The sequence below is a fragment of the Medicago truncatula genome, chromosome 3 (assembly GCF_003473485.1).
Source record: "Medicago truncatula cultivar Jemalong A17 chromosome 3, MtrunA17r5.0-ANR, whole genome shotgun sequence".
NCBI lineage: Eukaryota > Viridiplantae > Streptophyta > Magnoliopsida > Fabales > Fabaceae > Medicago > Medicago truncatula.
Window position 1 is genome coordinate 42,689,585 of NC_053044.1, and position 16,146 is coordinate 42,705,730.

A 16,146-nucleotide genomic window follows, 5' to 3' on the forward strand; every position below is an offset into this window, starting at 1 on the left:
GTTGGGTTAAAGAATCTGCGGTAAATGTTGTGGGAGAGAAAGAAGAATTGATTGAAGGAATATTGTTTAGTGATTTTGGTAGAATAGAATGGGCGAGAAAAAGGGTGGGTTTACATTAGTGGAGCTAATTCCATTTTTGAACGTTTCTCTCTTTTACTACATAAGAGAGTTAGAGTATATATCTATCTTGGGTGCGTCGACAATTTGGCTGCGAAGAAAACAAGACCACTACACGTGTGCAACAACCGTCCTCATTCACTTGATAAACTAAATTGATGACAATTAATAAAAGTCTCAATCTTTATCCATAAATGGATTGATTAATCATTACTAGTAGAGTAGCGTATAATTAATACTAATTTACTATGATTACTTAACTGCGTGCGTTGGAGTTGGAGGAACAGCAAAAGCAAGAAGAGTAAAGAAACAATGAAGTGTTTATGTTTATCCATCTTTCTCTTCATTCTCCTTTCTCTCTTCTCTTTTCACGGGTAGGTTTCCTTATTGCTTTACCTGTTCATCATTTCTGATTATTGCAAAATTCAATCCTAACACACTTCAACTTTCTTTCAATCAAAGCTTGTTCTAACCAGTTTCTTGCTTTTCAAGTTTTACAATATGCCATTCATATTCATTATCATTATCATTAAATTATTAAAGGGCTTAATTTCAAACTACTTGTTGGTCACAAACCATCAATTATGTTCAGGCAGTATTATCCATAACTAGATTCAATCGAATCCCAATTTGTTCAATCATGTGAGGTATTAGACAAATCAGTAGGGTTATTCTTATTTCTAATCAATTTGTATGTGTTATTTCAAATTCAGCGTGTCATCTAAAAATGTATCTGATACTCAGAGTCACCTACAACTAGCTAGCACCCCACCAAGAGGTTGGAATTCCTATGATTGCTTTTGCTGGATAATTTCTGAACAAGAGTTCTTACAAAGTGCTCAAATAGTTTCTCAGCGGCTCCGCGATCATGGATACGAGGTATGTATTTGTGAGATTAAATATGTTAGTATTATTTTAGTTAGATATAGATATGATATATTTGCTTCAAATACTTGTAGTATGTTGTGGTGGATTATCTCTGGTATAGAAGGAAAGTTCAGGGTGCTTATCATGATTCTCTTGGATTCGATGTGATTGATGAATGGGGGAGGATGATTCCTGACCCAGAAAGGTGGCCTTCTTCACAAGATGGGAAAGGGTTCAGCGAAGTAGCTAATCGAGTGCATAACATGGGTTTAAAGTTTGGGATTCATGTTATGAGAGGGATAAGCACACAAGCTGTCAATGCAAACACGCCTATCCTAGATACAACAACGGTAATGCTTTGTAAATCTTGTATAACTTGAATGAGTTCATTTCTTTCTTGCTTCTTTTTTAACGAAAAAAGTTTGGTTGTATTATTCCCTATGTAATATATTTTTATCTAAAATTAAAACATTATGGGCGAGATATGATGATATTGTTTTACCTTAACCCCAAGTTGCTCCTTTGACTTCCTCACCTTTCAATTTCTTAGGGAAGTGCTTACAAAGAATCTGGCCGATTGTGGTATGCAAAAGACATAGGGATCCCTGAAAGGGCTTGTGGCTGGATGACTCATGGTTTCATGAGTGTAAATACTACGTTGGGTGCTGGCAAAGCCTTTTTGAGGTCCCTTTATGTGCAGTATGCTGAATGGGGTGTTGATTTTGGTACTTGGACTTCTATTTTATAATGTTTATGCTCTGTCGCAACATAGTCATGTCATGGATGACAACCATGATGATTTTATACAATTTATTGCATCAGCTTCAACAAGTTTGCATAAGTGAAGCATTTATGCCTTTCTTGGTACATTATTTTCACTGTTTGTTACTTTGTTTCATCAAGATTATCGTTTATACTTCATTACATAGAATTGGTAATTTAGCGGTCTCACTCATAAGCCATAAACATTGACTGATTTTTTCATATCATATTACTAAAACTTCTACTTGAAACTAATTATAAAATTCACATAGCCTACTTCTTTGGGACACACTTATGGTAGTAGTCTACAAAATAATTTCTCATTTATTCCAGACATCTACAAATGAGTAGGTATGAAAACAAAGATTATGTTTTTGAGTTGGGGCCTTGGGGGTTAGTGGGTTTACACAGAAACTGTTGTACGGACTCTAAACTATAGTGAGAAGTTGTGACTTCCCTTGGCAATAAATTTGATAGATTTTCTATTTCCCTTGCAGTGAAACATGACTGTGTATTTGGCGATGACTTAGATTTAAATGAAATAAGCTATGTATCAGAGGTATCTTGCAGTTCTATTTCTTCCACATACTTCTTTATCTCATAAACACCGACATTGGTAATATTATGCCAGATGCATCAGCAAACTTACCATATGATATGTCACTGCAGGTTCTCCGGGAGTTTGATCGCCCCATTGTCTATTCTTTGTCTCCCGGAACAAGTGTGACACCAGCCATGGCCAAGGATGTCAGTGGACTGGTCAATTTATATCGTATCACAGCAGATGACTGGGATACATGGGGGGATGTTAAATCTCATTTTGATGTATCAAGGTGGTTAAATTACTTTGTTTTACTTCAAAATATTTGTTTCTATGTTGCAACTTTGTTGCTTCTCAATCTGTGATCTGTTGTTCCATCATCCTATCTTGTAAATTTAGTTTATTTAATTATGAATCAGGGATTTTTCAACAGCTAATATGATAGGAGCAAAAAGTTTAATGGGGAATTCATGGCCGGATTTGGACATGCTACCATTTGGATGGCTAACTGATGGCGCGAGTTGTTGGAGTAAGTCCTAATAGTCTACCTATGTTGATTGAATTTGCTTTAGTATCATGATCTTGATTTATATATTGATTAATATATAAACATATAAGTCACTGTGTTTATTATATTATTACTTGTTACATAATAAAGTCCTTAGAATAGATTGTTTGTTCAATAGAATATCGTGTATGATTTGATCGTGAGACCCTATTGAATAATAGAACAATATTCTTAATCATCTGTGATCTAGTGTTATTGTAAATAAGGACGACAATAACACCTTCAGGTTATTGTGTGAGTAAACTGATAATCACACATATCGTGGGTCATAGATATGTGATATTAAAGGTACATGATATGAACTAGGATATGTGGTATCACAAATATTCAGTATCAAGTCAGCATCCATGTTTAAATGTTAAGAGTGACAAGTATACCTGATTTTTTTTATGACATCAAGTATACCGGATTGACCCACTATGAGAAGGCTACAATCTACATGATAGCCATGTAAGTGTAATAAGTGATTCTTATGGTGACCATAGTGAGTAGTAATTTGACTTAATTATGAATTGATTAAATAAATGAGGGTTGACAATTAATTGAGTTAAATGCGATTTAATCTAATTAATAGTTTGTATTTAATTAAAATAGTTTAATTAAGTACAAAAACTATATCGCTTTTTTTGGGAGAAGCCTAGAATAAGAGTCATGGTTTTGGTGGCTCACTCTTTATAAATAGAAGACGAGCACAATCCCCGAGCAATCTTAACGGTCGTGTCCCCTCATGAAATGCTAGGATCACGTTTCGTTTTGTGTTCGTATGGATTATGCAGAGACGCCGCCGGTATTTCTTTCGCATCGGTTGTCAAAGTTAAAACACACTTCTAGAGGTAAAATCATTAAATGCGTTTAAATTGGTCTTTGATTTGTGATATATGGTTAATCAAGTTATGCTCATTGGAATTGTTGAACTGAGAGGACTATTTTTTTTCCTGAAAACTCCTCTTAAATCCCCGGCAGTAATAAAGTTGTGTTGCTGCTTTTTCTTATTTCTGTATGAGCATATCATTCATGACCCTTTAACCATGCCACTGAATTTTCACCTTTTCCTTTTGAAGGTACAAATGCAGGTCCACATAGGTATAGTAACCTCAACCTATCAGAGAAGAGGACACAGGTATTAGTAAAAACGATAATTGAGTTGCTTTCCCATAAATTCATATGTTGATATGCGTACGTGCCTTATCAAAAGAAACTGAGTTAATGTACTCCTACACAGATGACCCTGTGGGCAATGGCAAAGTCTCCCCTTATGTATGGGGGCGATGTACGGAAGATTGATCCCACAACATACGATCTCATCACAAATCCCACCCTTCTGGAGATTAATTTTTTTAGCTCAAATAATATGGAGGCATGTGAACCATCAACCTTTTTTTTGGGGGGGAAGGGAAATAATATGTTTGCCAATTTAATATATTCTTTTGCGGCATTAGCAGTTTCCTTCTATCACAAGCTTGAAGAGTGAAGATCAGGACTATGGAAGGCAAATGAGAAGAAGCTATACAGAAACAAAAACATCATATACACATTCAATAGGCCTCACTAGCTGCACTGACTCAAAAACAAGTGGTTGGATTAGTGAAAGTCTTGACCAATATCCTGAAAGAATCTGTTGGAAATGGAATTTAGGAAACAATCATCTTCTTCCTCCCTTCTGCATGCACAAGAGAGAATTGAACTTGGCATCGTAATCATATTTTGTCTTGTCATTCTCTGTTCTATTTGCCTAACTTTGATTTGATTATTTATGTTCTTGTTAACTATAGTAATTGTTGTATTGTTATTGATGCAGAGATGAAGAGAATATGCATCAAGATTATCATCATTTAGTTGCAGTCAACAAAATAAAATTTTGCTTGGATGCTTCTGCAAGACGAAAGCTTACTTCTAAAGAGTTCAGGAGAGGTACATTTTCGCCCTGCAGGTTGGATTCAAATCAGGTATGTTGTTCTGTGTTTAAGTCATGTTAGAGTGAGATTTCTTGTAAACATGTAGCCAATGTGTAATCTTGATATATTCAAAGATTATCTTGTTTGTGCATCACTATTTTTATCCGTATACCATACATTAGCCAATTTGTCTTCTTAAAATAACCTTCTGATTTGCAATTTTTTTTACACCTGTACTATATACTATTGGAATTTGATATATGGAGTCTTTAACAGATGTGGCAGTTGAATCTTAATGGGACCCTGGTAAATAGTTATTCTGGCTTATGTGCAACAGTAAAACCTGTCAAAGGTGAAATTCGCAAATACTTGCCATTTTATGGAAATATTGTCCTATGCAATTTGTTGGGTTTATCTTAGTTTATCATTATTCATAATGCTGTTTGGTCATTTGTGCAGCTCCTATTAGTTCTGCTGGTTTTCGCTCTTGGGTTGCAACAGGAAGAACAGGTCAGTTCTCTTGATTTTTCTTCAACTTCACTCTAACATCAAAGCAAATTAGTTGATCATTGACGTATAAGCATTTGAACTAGTATGCTAAAACAAATAATTATTTGTTATTCTTTTCTAACTCCAAGAGTTGTATGTTTATGCAGGAGAAGTCTATGTTGCTTTCTTCAATCTAAGTGATCAGAAAACGGTTATATCTGCGCAGACATCGGAACTATCTAAGGTTTTTCATGGGAGAGACTTAAGTTCTTGTAAAGGCAGTGAAGTTTGGAGTGGAAGTGACATTATAGTAACGCAGGGGACGTTATCAGCAGAAGTAGAAATGCATGGAACTGCACTATTTGTTCTCAATTGCAACTAGTTTGGTCCCAAAAAGAAAGTTATGTGTAAATTGTAACATTTAAAATGCACTTAACCCAAGTCAATTTGGGTGAAGTTGGGGCACACGAGTGTATATGTTTATTAAAAAAAAGAAGTATTACAAAAATCTTATAACTTTTTAAATAACAAAACTCAAATTAAAACTATATACTAACATTACGTTTGTCTGAGTGAAACTAAACTTAGATAACTTGAGCAAGATGACAGAAAGGTGGTTGAGAGGGAGGGAAGATTTCAATAGAGGTGGTCGTCAAACTGTAAAATAAACTCTAATAAGGAGGTTTTCTTAAATGAAAGACCACAAAAATATTTTAATTAGAAAGAAAAATTGTTTATGATGGAAGTCAAGATGGGCTGATATGAATTTATAAAATGATGAACTAGTAGTCGTTCAAGGAACTTGGACACTTGTTTGTTTTATTTTAAAGAATCTAACGGCGAAACTCATACACGCTAAGTAGAGAGAAGTGGCATAATCGGAATGCTTAAATTCTGTAGACCGTAGGCTCTTAAGTTTTCCCAAACTTTCTCCAGAAGCTGGTCTGCCACTAAATGTGTACACTAGGGTGATGATCTTCTTTCTTGTTGGCTTATGTAATGGGTTTGTTTAATGTTTACAAGATTGAACATGTTGAATTAACTAAAAGTAGCATGTTTTCTTTGAAAAACAAAAATTATTTATTAAAAAATTATATATTTAGTTTTGATACAAAATTACTATTTCAAACTTTTTAACATGCATAAATTTGTATAAGATAGAAATAAACACTCACAAGTGAGGGAGGGAGTGTTAAATTTTTGGTGGGGTGACCGGGCGGCTTTAGTGGGTTGTTGAGTGGCAGCAAGTCAAGTCTCCTTGATAATTTGTTTATTTTTTTGTTGAGGAATTGTCCTTAAATAATTGTTTCCATGTACATAACTTATGCTTTTAATTTAACATTATATATAAAATCGTTCAACATTTAAATTAATTTACTTCATCTTCCACATAGAGTTACCGACGATGTAAGTGCTTTAAGTTTAAAAACGATTTCAACATACCCTGACTATATATATATATATATATATATATATATATATATATATATATATATATATATATATATATATATATTTAACTTTTTACATTTCAAGATATTTTAAAAGTATATTTAATACTAATAATTCTTGAGTGCATCCTTCAAAAAAAAAAAAAATCTTTAGTGCAAATAATAACGGAAAGTATTTAGGTTAGAACTTAATTGAAATGATGTCATTGCTTACATGCATTGTTTAACACTAGTATTTTTTTTATAAAAAAGGTTAGAAGTCGTATTACATATCTGACCGCACCATCCCTCCTCTTCCATATCCCATATTCTCCTTCTTTCTCTCCCAATTTTTTTCATTATCCTTAAAATGCTATATCCATTTCCATTCCCAACTTCTACCCTATTAACCCTCCCTCCTTCTCCTTCTCCTTCTCATTTCTCCTCCAAACTTAACGCCGCCATTACTTCCAAACAAATCCATCTCAAACTCTCCGTTAACCCCCCTCCCTTCAACAACACATTAACATCATCTCACGGTGTCACCGACAAGCTCAACAATCTCACCATCGAATTTTCCTCTCTCTCCGAACCCATCGACCGAGTAAAAAGATTATTACATTACGCATCTCTCTTGCCACCCTTAGACCGGTCCGACCGGGTTCCAGAGAACCGGGTGACGGGTTGTTCGACAGATGTTTGGGTGGTGGCCCACATAGACAAAGGTAGGAGAATGAGGTTTCAAGCAGACAGCGATTCGGAGATATCGAAGGGGTTCTGTTGGTGTCTTGTTTGGATGTTTGACGGCGCGGAACCTGAGGAAGTGCTTAACGTCGAGAAAGATGTTTTGGTTGGTATGAATGTAGGTTTGAATAATGTTAAAGCACGTTCTAGGATTAACACGTGGCATAATGTTTTCTTTGCCATGCAAAAAGCTACACAAGATTTGATTTAAGAAAAATGTGTTGTAAACCAAGTATTATTGCACACGTTTATCCGAGTCTTGTAGGATTCAGATGGTCGGAAAATTTGAATCACGATTTGATATGTTTAATTGGTCTTTCTCACGTGTGGAGGATGCTAAGGCTAGCTTAATTTTCCCTATTTTTATTTCTCCTCATAGATATATATATAACCTTTCTTGTATTGGCTGGGTCAATAGATTATAATAGGGTTGGAGGGGTCAATTTCTTTTTCTTCTCTTGAAAAATTGTATAAAGAATAGTTTAACTTTATTTAGATTAAAATTTAGATTTTGGGTGATGGGAGAAAACAATGTGCTTCATAGATTATAAGTTTTTTTGTTTTGAATAAATTCATAGATTATTATGAGTTGGATGCATGTTGTTACAACATTGCATTTGCATTTGTTTGGTGTACTTGTAGGTTAGCCCTTAAAAATATTGGAGTCAATGACAAAACATTTGCTTTTCAATAACTATTAAAATATGCCACACCCTTGCTTTTCAATAAATTAATGGAAGAATCAAGATTCAGTTAGCTAAGCACATGAGGTGTTTCATAAGCTCTCTTAATCTAGTTGAACATGGACAACTTTAAACAAGATGGAAATATGATTTAATGTCTTTCATCTTTTTTATATAAGAAATGTCTTTAAAATTACTTTGAGATTATACCTCCCTTCTTCGTTGAATCAAACAGATCCTTATTAAAATATCTGATGATCTTGACCAGTAACTAAGTATCGGTTGCTACGGAAAATATGTTTACTTATTCTTAGGATTCAACTATATATTTGGTATTTCTCGGTCTTAATCAATCTCTATTAAAAAAAAAAAAAGACTACATATCTGTTTAAAGGGTACATTAATCAGAAGGAAAAATATAGTATAACAGACCCCTCAAACAAAATGGGTGTGTATGTATGTGTTATGATTATGACAAGATTTTTGGACCTGAGTGAAGATTCTAATTAATTTGTTTATTATGTTAAATTAAATGATCATGGTGGGGTTAGTTATGTTTTTTGAAAGGGTAAAAGCTAAAGTTTTTGTCAATGTGATATGATAGGGACCAGGAAAAGCATTGATTTTGCTTTACATTAGCCAATGTAGTAATGTGTATGTCTGACTATAAAAGGTTCATCATCAGTGGTAGTTAGTTGAGATGAAAATTTCAATCTATCATGCTGTTGGATTATGTGGGGTATACCCCTTAATTTCAACATATAGATTAAGGTGTTTTAGACTTCTTTTTTTCAAAGATTCAATTTCATCCCTCACAATTTTTTTTACGGTTCAATTTAATCCCTTACAAAAAAATAATACTGATAGTCCATAATTTTGTTATACGGATGATGGATTAATCTTCTACTCATTATAACAGAGAGACTAACTTGATGTTATTTTTTATCGCGGAATAATTTGAACCGCTGGAAAATTGTCAAATTGAATCTTAACACTACCTTTTTTTATAAATGAAATATATATGTTTGTATAAAGTTTTCTGTGAAAAATTAGTTCACTATTTAGCCTTCGAGATTTAAGTCGTATAACAAATGCCACAGACCCTCTATGAGCCTGTTTAGTTTGACTTTTCAACACCAAGAAGTGATTCTACAACCTTTAAAAGTGAAAAACTGAATTTTTAATGGTGTTTGATTTGACTTTTAAGAATTGATTATATCCTCCAAAAACAATTATCCCTAAAGCTACAAATCCTAACTTCTAACTTTTTTAGAATCAATTCTACATTAAATTTTCTATTTTGATTATTACAACATATTATTTTTCTTTATTGCCCTTTATCAATTCTCCTTCTTTTTGGTTGGTAATTTAATTTGATGAACCAAATTTAATTAGAAAACTTAACGAACCAAATTAGCCCCCGAAAAATGTTTATGGTCATGACTTACCAAATTTTGAATTTTTCTTTACGGTCCCCATTCAAATTTACTGTATTTTTTCTTTTACATCTCCTTTACGCTATATTTTATCATTTTTAGCAACTAATTCTAGCATTATTTAACTTAAATATATTTTATCAAAAAATATAAAATATATGAACAAATATTTTGTAAAAAAATTTAGTTTAGTGATCGTATTTATTATGTTTTAAATTAATATATAGAAAATTTATTTATTTAAATTAAATAATATATCTACATTTAGTATTGATCTACATATACATTCGACTAAGCACATTTACTTGAATTTAACTATGTCCATTTTAGTAATTATACATTCAAAAGCAATTTTGATAAAAACTATCCAAACAACATTCAGTTTGTTTAATCAATTCTGCATTATTGTATCCAAATATAAATCAATTAACTCAAAATCAATTCTATCAGAATCAATTATATTAGAATCAATTATATTTAAAGTTGAACCAAACACACACTTAAATGATGAATATTTTAGTGAAAGAAATGAGATGGATGAAATGTGGGAGATACATAATTTTTCATTTTATATTTTCTCCTCTTAATTTATTAGAAAGACAAGGAAGATTGTACAAAAAAAAGACAAGGAAGAAGCAAGCATTAGTGCGAATAGAACTAGATTTAGATCTCTTAAACAATGTTTCGTGTTAAAAACTTTGTGGATAGAAAAAACACCCTGCAGAATGAGAGACTCTACTAAAAGTGCCCAAAGAATAATCAAACAGAATATCTCAATCAAACATAATTTATTTTTAATCGACCCATTTTCTAAACAAAATATGCAACTGTTTGAAAGTAGATGTTTCTGCTGCTGGTTTTACCGGGTATTTGATGACTTTGTTTTTTTGAACACATTATTTGATGACTTTGTTAATTAGGCGTATATGATGCATGAACATTGCAAGTTGTTGAATTAATTAATTATAGTATTATGTTTGTTACATCACGTCCATTCTCTAGGACTATAAGTTTAATTGATTCAAAAAGTGAAAGGAGACAAGTCCATATTGATAACTAGTGCACGGATGATAACATATTCAATTTTGATGGTCGAATTTTGAATGTTGACATTATTGCTGATGGAGTGAACATGGAAAATGAATTGATTAGGAGTTTGTCCCTTGACAACTTCTACGACATACTTATAAAGTAAGGTGTACCGGTACTTTTATTTCATAATTTTATAAATTAACAATTATTTTTTATGTAATAAATAGCTATTTGTCAATATTTATATTTTATAAAACATCATTTCATAAGAAAAAACATCATTTCATTGTTTATAAGAATTATAGTAATTTTTTTTACATATTATCATAAAAAATAATTTTATTTTGTTGACATTTTTGATGAATAAGATTTAGTTATTATAATTATAAATGATAAAAGATAATATTTTTCTTCAAAAAACAAACTATAGTGAGTAGTACACTCAAATATATTAGATTTACAATATAATTTGGCTTCTACTTTTGTTTTTTACAGTATACTTTTAAGAATTTCATATTGACAACATCACGTAGAAGAACTTGTTATCTTGCAACAAAAAAAAAAATTAAGAGGAAAAAAATTTTACAAAATAAAAAAGCATAAACAGAGCTTCGACTCCACTGGGGATCGAACCCAGAATCTCTGGTTCCGTAGACCAGCGCCTTATCCATTGGGCCATGGAGTCATTTTTGAGAGCAAGTTCGCACAGTAAATACTTAAAACTACTTTTTATTTGACAGCAAAACCATTAATCTAATTCAATTGTAGATATACATTGTTATACAACTTTGGGTTATACAACAATGTATATCTACATTTAGGTTGGTCTAGTGGTATTGATTTAGGATCTCTTATTCGATTTTTCTCGATGTTAATTTCATTGGACTAGTTTGACTCATATAAAAAAATACATAATTCTTCTTTTAAGTTTGAGGTTTGTAAATCCACTTAGGTTGACCTAGTGGTTAGACTTGGGATCTGGGAGTGTGCTCCTCTTCAAGGTCTCAGGTTCGATTCTCTCTGATGCCAATAAGTTCTTTAAGTTTGAAGTTTGTAACAAATTGGTCCTTTAACTTATTTTGATCACACATAGTTTAAAAGAACGGTGTAATTTAATCACAAACATATTCCAAAATATAAAAGTCAATATTTTTTAGGATTCTCCCTTGAGGGGTAAGACGGGTATTTCGCGCGCGAGCCCTATTTCCTTCTCTGAATGCGATGTGATTCTCTCCTTCTCCGTTGTGCTGCCATTCAGCCCCGCACAGCCTCACTCCACCGTTAACCCGCCGCCCACGATCAGGTTATTTTCAATTGCTTTCTTACTAGTGAATTTTTTTTATCAACAGATCCAAAACACTGACATAAAAATTTATTTATAATCTTATATATCTACTTTGTTATCAACAATTGTTATAAAATTCCTTCGTCTTATGAGTTTAATTTTGAAATTGCTATTAACACTCAAACACTAACACTGGAAATGATAACGCAGAATTGGATCCAAATCTATTCTTATAAAATAGCTTCATCTCATGATTTTGATTCCATTTCATGAAGTTTTATTTCTATAGCATTTCTGAACTTGATTACTTTTATTTTTTTGTTGTTGCAGAAAACTATATAATAAACAGTGTTGATGATTTGTGAATATGAATAAGCTATTGGAATATGGGAGGACTGCCATGTTTTATATCAGGGTACTTTCTGGATATGAAGAGCGAAGAATACGGAATTATAGGATGCAGCTTGAACAGCGTGTCCGAGAGGTCTTACATCTTATCTTACTTAATTATTTACATTATTGAGTTAGTTTTTGTTATCTGTTAGAAACCATAGGAGTGTTGTTAGCATTTAGACGGGACATGGGGATTTCATATGAATTGGGTCTCTTCGCAAATTGCAAAAGCCAAGTGGTTAGTCTCATTTTGAAACTCAAATAGACGTGCCTTATTTTAGAGACACATTAGTGAATATAAGGTGTAATAGATTTTAATGGAGCCAGTGTGTGTGATGCATTTACCGATTCTAGAGTTAGTTTAACACTTTTTTTTTTTTTGAACGGATAATAAATGTATTATTTTAGAGCCAGTGTGATGCATCTAAACGTTTCCTCATGCAATCCTGCACCCCCTGCCTCGTCCCATACGTGTCCTCTCTCCAACTCATTTAAAATCTGAAGAAAATGGTTTTTGAAAATAAAACAGCTGTGCGCTTGTGACTAATAACAACATCAAACTCCAAACCATGATAGATTTTGAAATGGAGAAAACGTATTTTACAGCAAACGTACTCCAGAAAAGTTGATTGGACAAAAAGTCATCAACCACATACACTTGAAAGAAAAACTCAAAGTTATAATGGGCATATTTTTTCGAAATTTTTGCCAACGATTTTATTCACAAGGTGTAAATTGAGGGCTCTTGCAGATCCTCAGGAACAGGTAGTCAAAATCGGGATTTTACTTATAATCGGTAAGGGGGAGTAAAATCGTAAATCATAGAATCGTTACATTAATCGTAGGATTATAGAAAATTCATAAAACTCAAGTATATGCATATACATGCATATAAAATAGCATAGGTAAGATAAAAAACCTTAAAGTACACTTGAAATACTTGTGTAAATTTAAATTCAGAAGCATAACTCACATAATAGCATAGTTGCATAACACTTGCACAATTAAAACTTAAAATACTTCTGTAATTATGACACTTAACACTCAAATATCAACAATATAACACTTGAAATACTTATGTAATTAATACATTAAATCGAAGTCATAAGTCTCATACAAAACAGCAACTAAAACTGTCTTTTGTAGCTCCACCACCGCGACCATAATCGTAGAATCGTTTCACAGAAAAGTGGATTATACAGGATTCCACCCAGTTGGGATTTTGTGTATACTCATAACCGGTGAGGGCAAGAATAATCGCAAAATCCTAGGATTTTAGGATTAAAATAGGGATTTTGACTACCATGGTAACAATGGTGGAATAGAGAAAGAGTGGTCTTGTGTTTTTTGGTGATCTCGTAGTTCTTGGTTTGTGAAGATACGTTATTAGGTGCCCTGTTTTTTCTTTTTCCATTGGGTCCAACTAAAATTGTGCTCGATAGATAGTTGTCCATATGCTGATGACTAGTAATATTGGCATCCTTTTCGGTCTTCTATAAATTTGCCCCATGGCTCTGGAGCAATAGCTTCAGGAAGATATTTGCTCGTCCTAATGAAAGACCATAATATGAACAACATTATTTTGCACTCAACCAAAAGCATGTTCACAATTTTGTCAAAAATTTAAACTGCCAACTGGGTCACCTTCAAAAGCAAGTGAGCCAAGTTCTTTTATTTGTAGCAAGTAGGTCAATGTAGGGGCACTTAATCCCAAGTTTACCCCTACTATAAGTTACGCTTCACTTGGTCAAAAATATCATTTTAAGGGTAAGTTTCATGGTGAGAGAAAGAATGGCGGTGAAAGAAAAAAATGTCTCTTAAGGAGAGAGAAAGATGGTGTTTTGAAGTTCCTATTTACATCGGGAAATATAAACATGACATTCAGTTTTTGTTGCGGTAAAGTTGGATACAAGATTTTCTCTTTAACAATGCTTGCTTGCTCTTAAAGTCTTTCTGATATTTATTGTCTTATTTAATTAATCAATATCTGATGTTTATGATTTTCTTTGATGAAAAGGCACAAGCAAGGAAAGCAGCCATAAATAAAGTACCCGAGCAGATTATTTTAACTGAAGTTCGTCGTATGGTTGAAGAGATGCAAGCTTTGAACAAGAAGCTGGAAGAAACAGTAAGTGTGTGTTTGGTTCCACTTTTGGAGAAATCAAAATTAGTTCTAGAGGTGTAGAATTGATTTTGACATGTTTGATTACTCTCAAGTAGAATTGACTTTGACTCCAAAATTGTTTCTGACTTGAAGGAAGAAACTGGAGCTTTTAATTCTAAAATTGATTTTTACACTCACTAGTAAGATACTCGTGCATCCGCACGGGTACCCGTAGGTGTGGATGTTTTGTTTCAAATTTCAATTTCTATATTTTATATATAAGCTGTAAAAAATAAATATTAGTATCAGCTATAACTTGTTATGTGCATAATATTATTTTAAAATATGTTTTGGCAATAATTTATTCCGTGTATAATGATTTTTTTTTATCACAAACAACTTCTCTCGTGTATGACATCTATTACTCCCATCATCAATTTTAGATGAATGAATCCCAATATAAATCACTTTACTTTCAAGTTTCAACTCACCTTTAGCCGAAGTTAATTTTAGAGAATCAATTTACTCAAAATTAATTTTTGTCACCACGTAAACAGACACAAAACAAGTTGTATTCTCATGATTCATGAAAAAGATATGAAACTTTTTAAATTTAGGATTTTTTTTTATTTGGGATTTTTCTTTGAAAATCTCAACCCGTTTCCTTACATGTGAGTTGTGAAATGAAGGTACAATGACTTCTAAATAAAAAAAGTTATATTTATTCTTCTGTGTGAAATGCAATTTTTCCCCAGTTTTGTTGATATTGAATTTGTACCATTCACATTCTTTCATTTTTTTTTTGAGATAAAACATTCATACTGTGTCATGTTTGTCTTAATTGAAATCTTTGTCATATTAAAGTTGTGTGATATATGACTTCTTTTCATTAATGCATGCTCTACAATTGGTCCATTTATAGCACTCAAATTTGTTGCATAACAAGATGCAATTTACATGCAGGAGGTAGCCATTGAAGAGTACTTCAAGCCTCTTGACAAGGAGGCAGAGATTTTGATGACAATGCAACTACAAGGGGAAGAGAAAACTTCGGAGATGATGATGAAAGCACTACAGGAACAAGCTATGCGTCAACAAGTTGAAACAGAAAAAAGTGCAAGTATGCATCAAACAGACAACATTGAAACCAACCAGAAGGAATCTGAGTCTGTGGTGAAAACGTGTATAGGAGAAGAAGAAAAAACTTTGAAGGACAGTGCGCATTAAGAAGACGAGGAGGAAAAATTTCGAAGAACATTTATTTGAATTATTTAAAATTGCATCTTGATGTGCGATCATGTTAGCAATAAGCTTTTTTATGAGGAATGGAATGGTTAAATAATATAATTCCTGTATGTCCGAATACATGTAAAAACATGTAAATTTTGTCATAGTACGTATTTGAGTACCAGAATGAGCTTTGGTGAATACTGTTAGTTACTAACTAGTTCCCCAATGGAGGAGGATTAGGGGAGCTTAAATTGTTCTCGACTCCTCGTCCCAACCCCATGTTTCATTTGAGTTATGCGGGTTCTAAGAAAAGGTAAATTGTGATGATTTTAATGATAAAATGAGTTTTGTTTACAGAAGCACTTTTATTAATTGTAGTCGGTATTAAATGAGTTGAGACGAAGGGAGTATTTTGATACCTAACCATTAAGAGAAGAAGTTGCTTTATTGGCAATTCTTAATTCATCATTAAAGAATTGGAGACCATTTTGTTATTGGCAATGACACTTGCCCAAGTGCTTATTGGTAGAGTAGACTTATTAAAATGTCGGAGGTGTTAGGTTGAAGGAA

General features: G+C 32.7%; 3 protein-coding genes and 1 non-coding gene across 5 annotated transcripts; 3 read left to right on the forward strand and 1 right to left on the reverse strand.

Annotated features, from left to right (window-relative positions):
* The first annotated feature begins 200 nt into the window (after positions 1-200).
* On the forward strand, positions 201-5,747 carry LOC11416112 (uncharacterized). The gene is made up of 14 exons (XM_003601851.3): positions 201-491; positions 831-996; positions 1,077-1,334; positions 1,535-1,709; positions 2,244-2,305; positions 2,416-2,579; positions 2,707-2,816; positions 3,917-3,975; positions 4,078-4,212; positions 4,298-4,548; positions 4,654-4,801; positions 5,027-5,102; positions 5,210-5,260; positions 5,407-5,747. The coding sequence occupies exons 1-14, from the start codon at positions 430-432 to the stop codon at positions 5,619-5,621; spliced, it is 1,932 nt and encodes a 643-aa protein (XP_003601899.2). The 5' UTR covers positions 201-429; the 3' UTR covers positions 5,622-5,747.
* A 1,210-nt stretch (positions 5,748-6,957) lies between these two features.
* LOC11422677 (sufE-like protein 2, chloroplastic) lies at positions 6,958-8,107 on the forward strand. The gene has a single exon (XM_003601852.4). It carries the CDS (start codon positions 7,040-7,042, stop codon positions 7,622-7,624), a length of 585 nt encoding a protein of 194 aa, XP_003601900.1. The 5' UTR covers positions 6,958-7,039; the 3' UTR covers positions 7,625-8,107.
* Positions 8,108-11,176: 3,069 nt separating this feature from the next.
* TRNAR-ACG (transfer RNA arginine (anticodon ACG)) lies at positions 11,177-11,249 on the reverse strand. The gene has a single exon. It is a non-coding gene; the product is annotated as a tRNA-Arg (tRNA).
* Positions 11,250-11,711: 462 nt separating this feature from the next.
* Positions 11,712-15,774, forward strand: LOC11419459 (uncharacterized). Of its 2 annotated transcripts, none has more exons than XM_039831625.1 (4): positions 11,712-11,867; positions 12,180-12,333; positions 14,260-14,376; positions 15,310-15,774. In XM_039831625.1, the coding sequence occupies exons 2-4, from the start codon at positions 12,217-12,219 to the stop codon at positions 15,571-15,573; spliced, it is 498 nt and encodes a 165-aa protein (XP_039687559.1). In that variant the 5' UTR covers positions 11,712-11,867; positions 12,180-12,216; the 3' UTR covers positions 15,574-15,774. The 2 variants fall into 2 exon arrangements, with proteins under 2 accessions (XP_039687559.1, XP_003601901.1); XM_003601853.4 differs by having other exon boundaries at positions 14,260-14,370.
* The last annotated feature ends 372 nt before the right edge of the window (positions 15,775-16,146 follow it).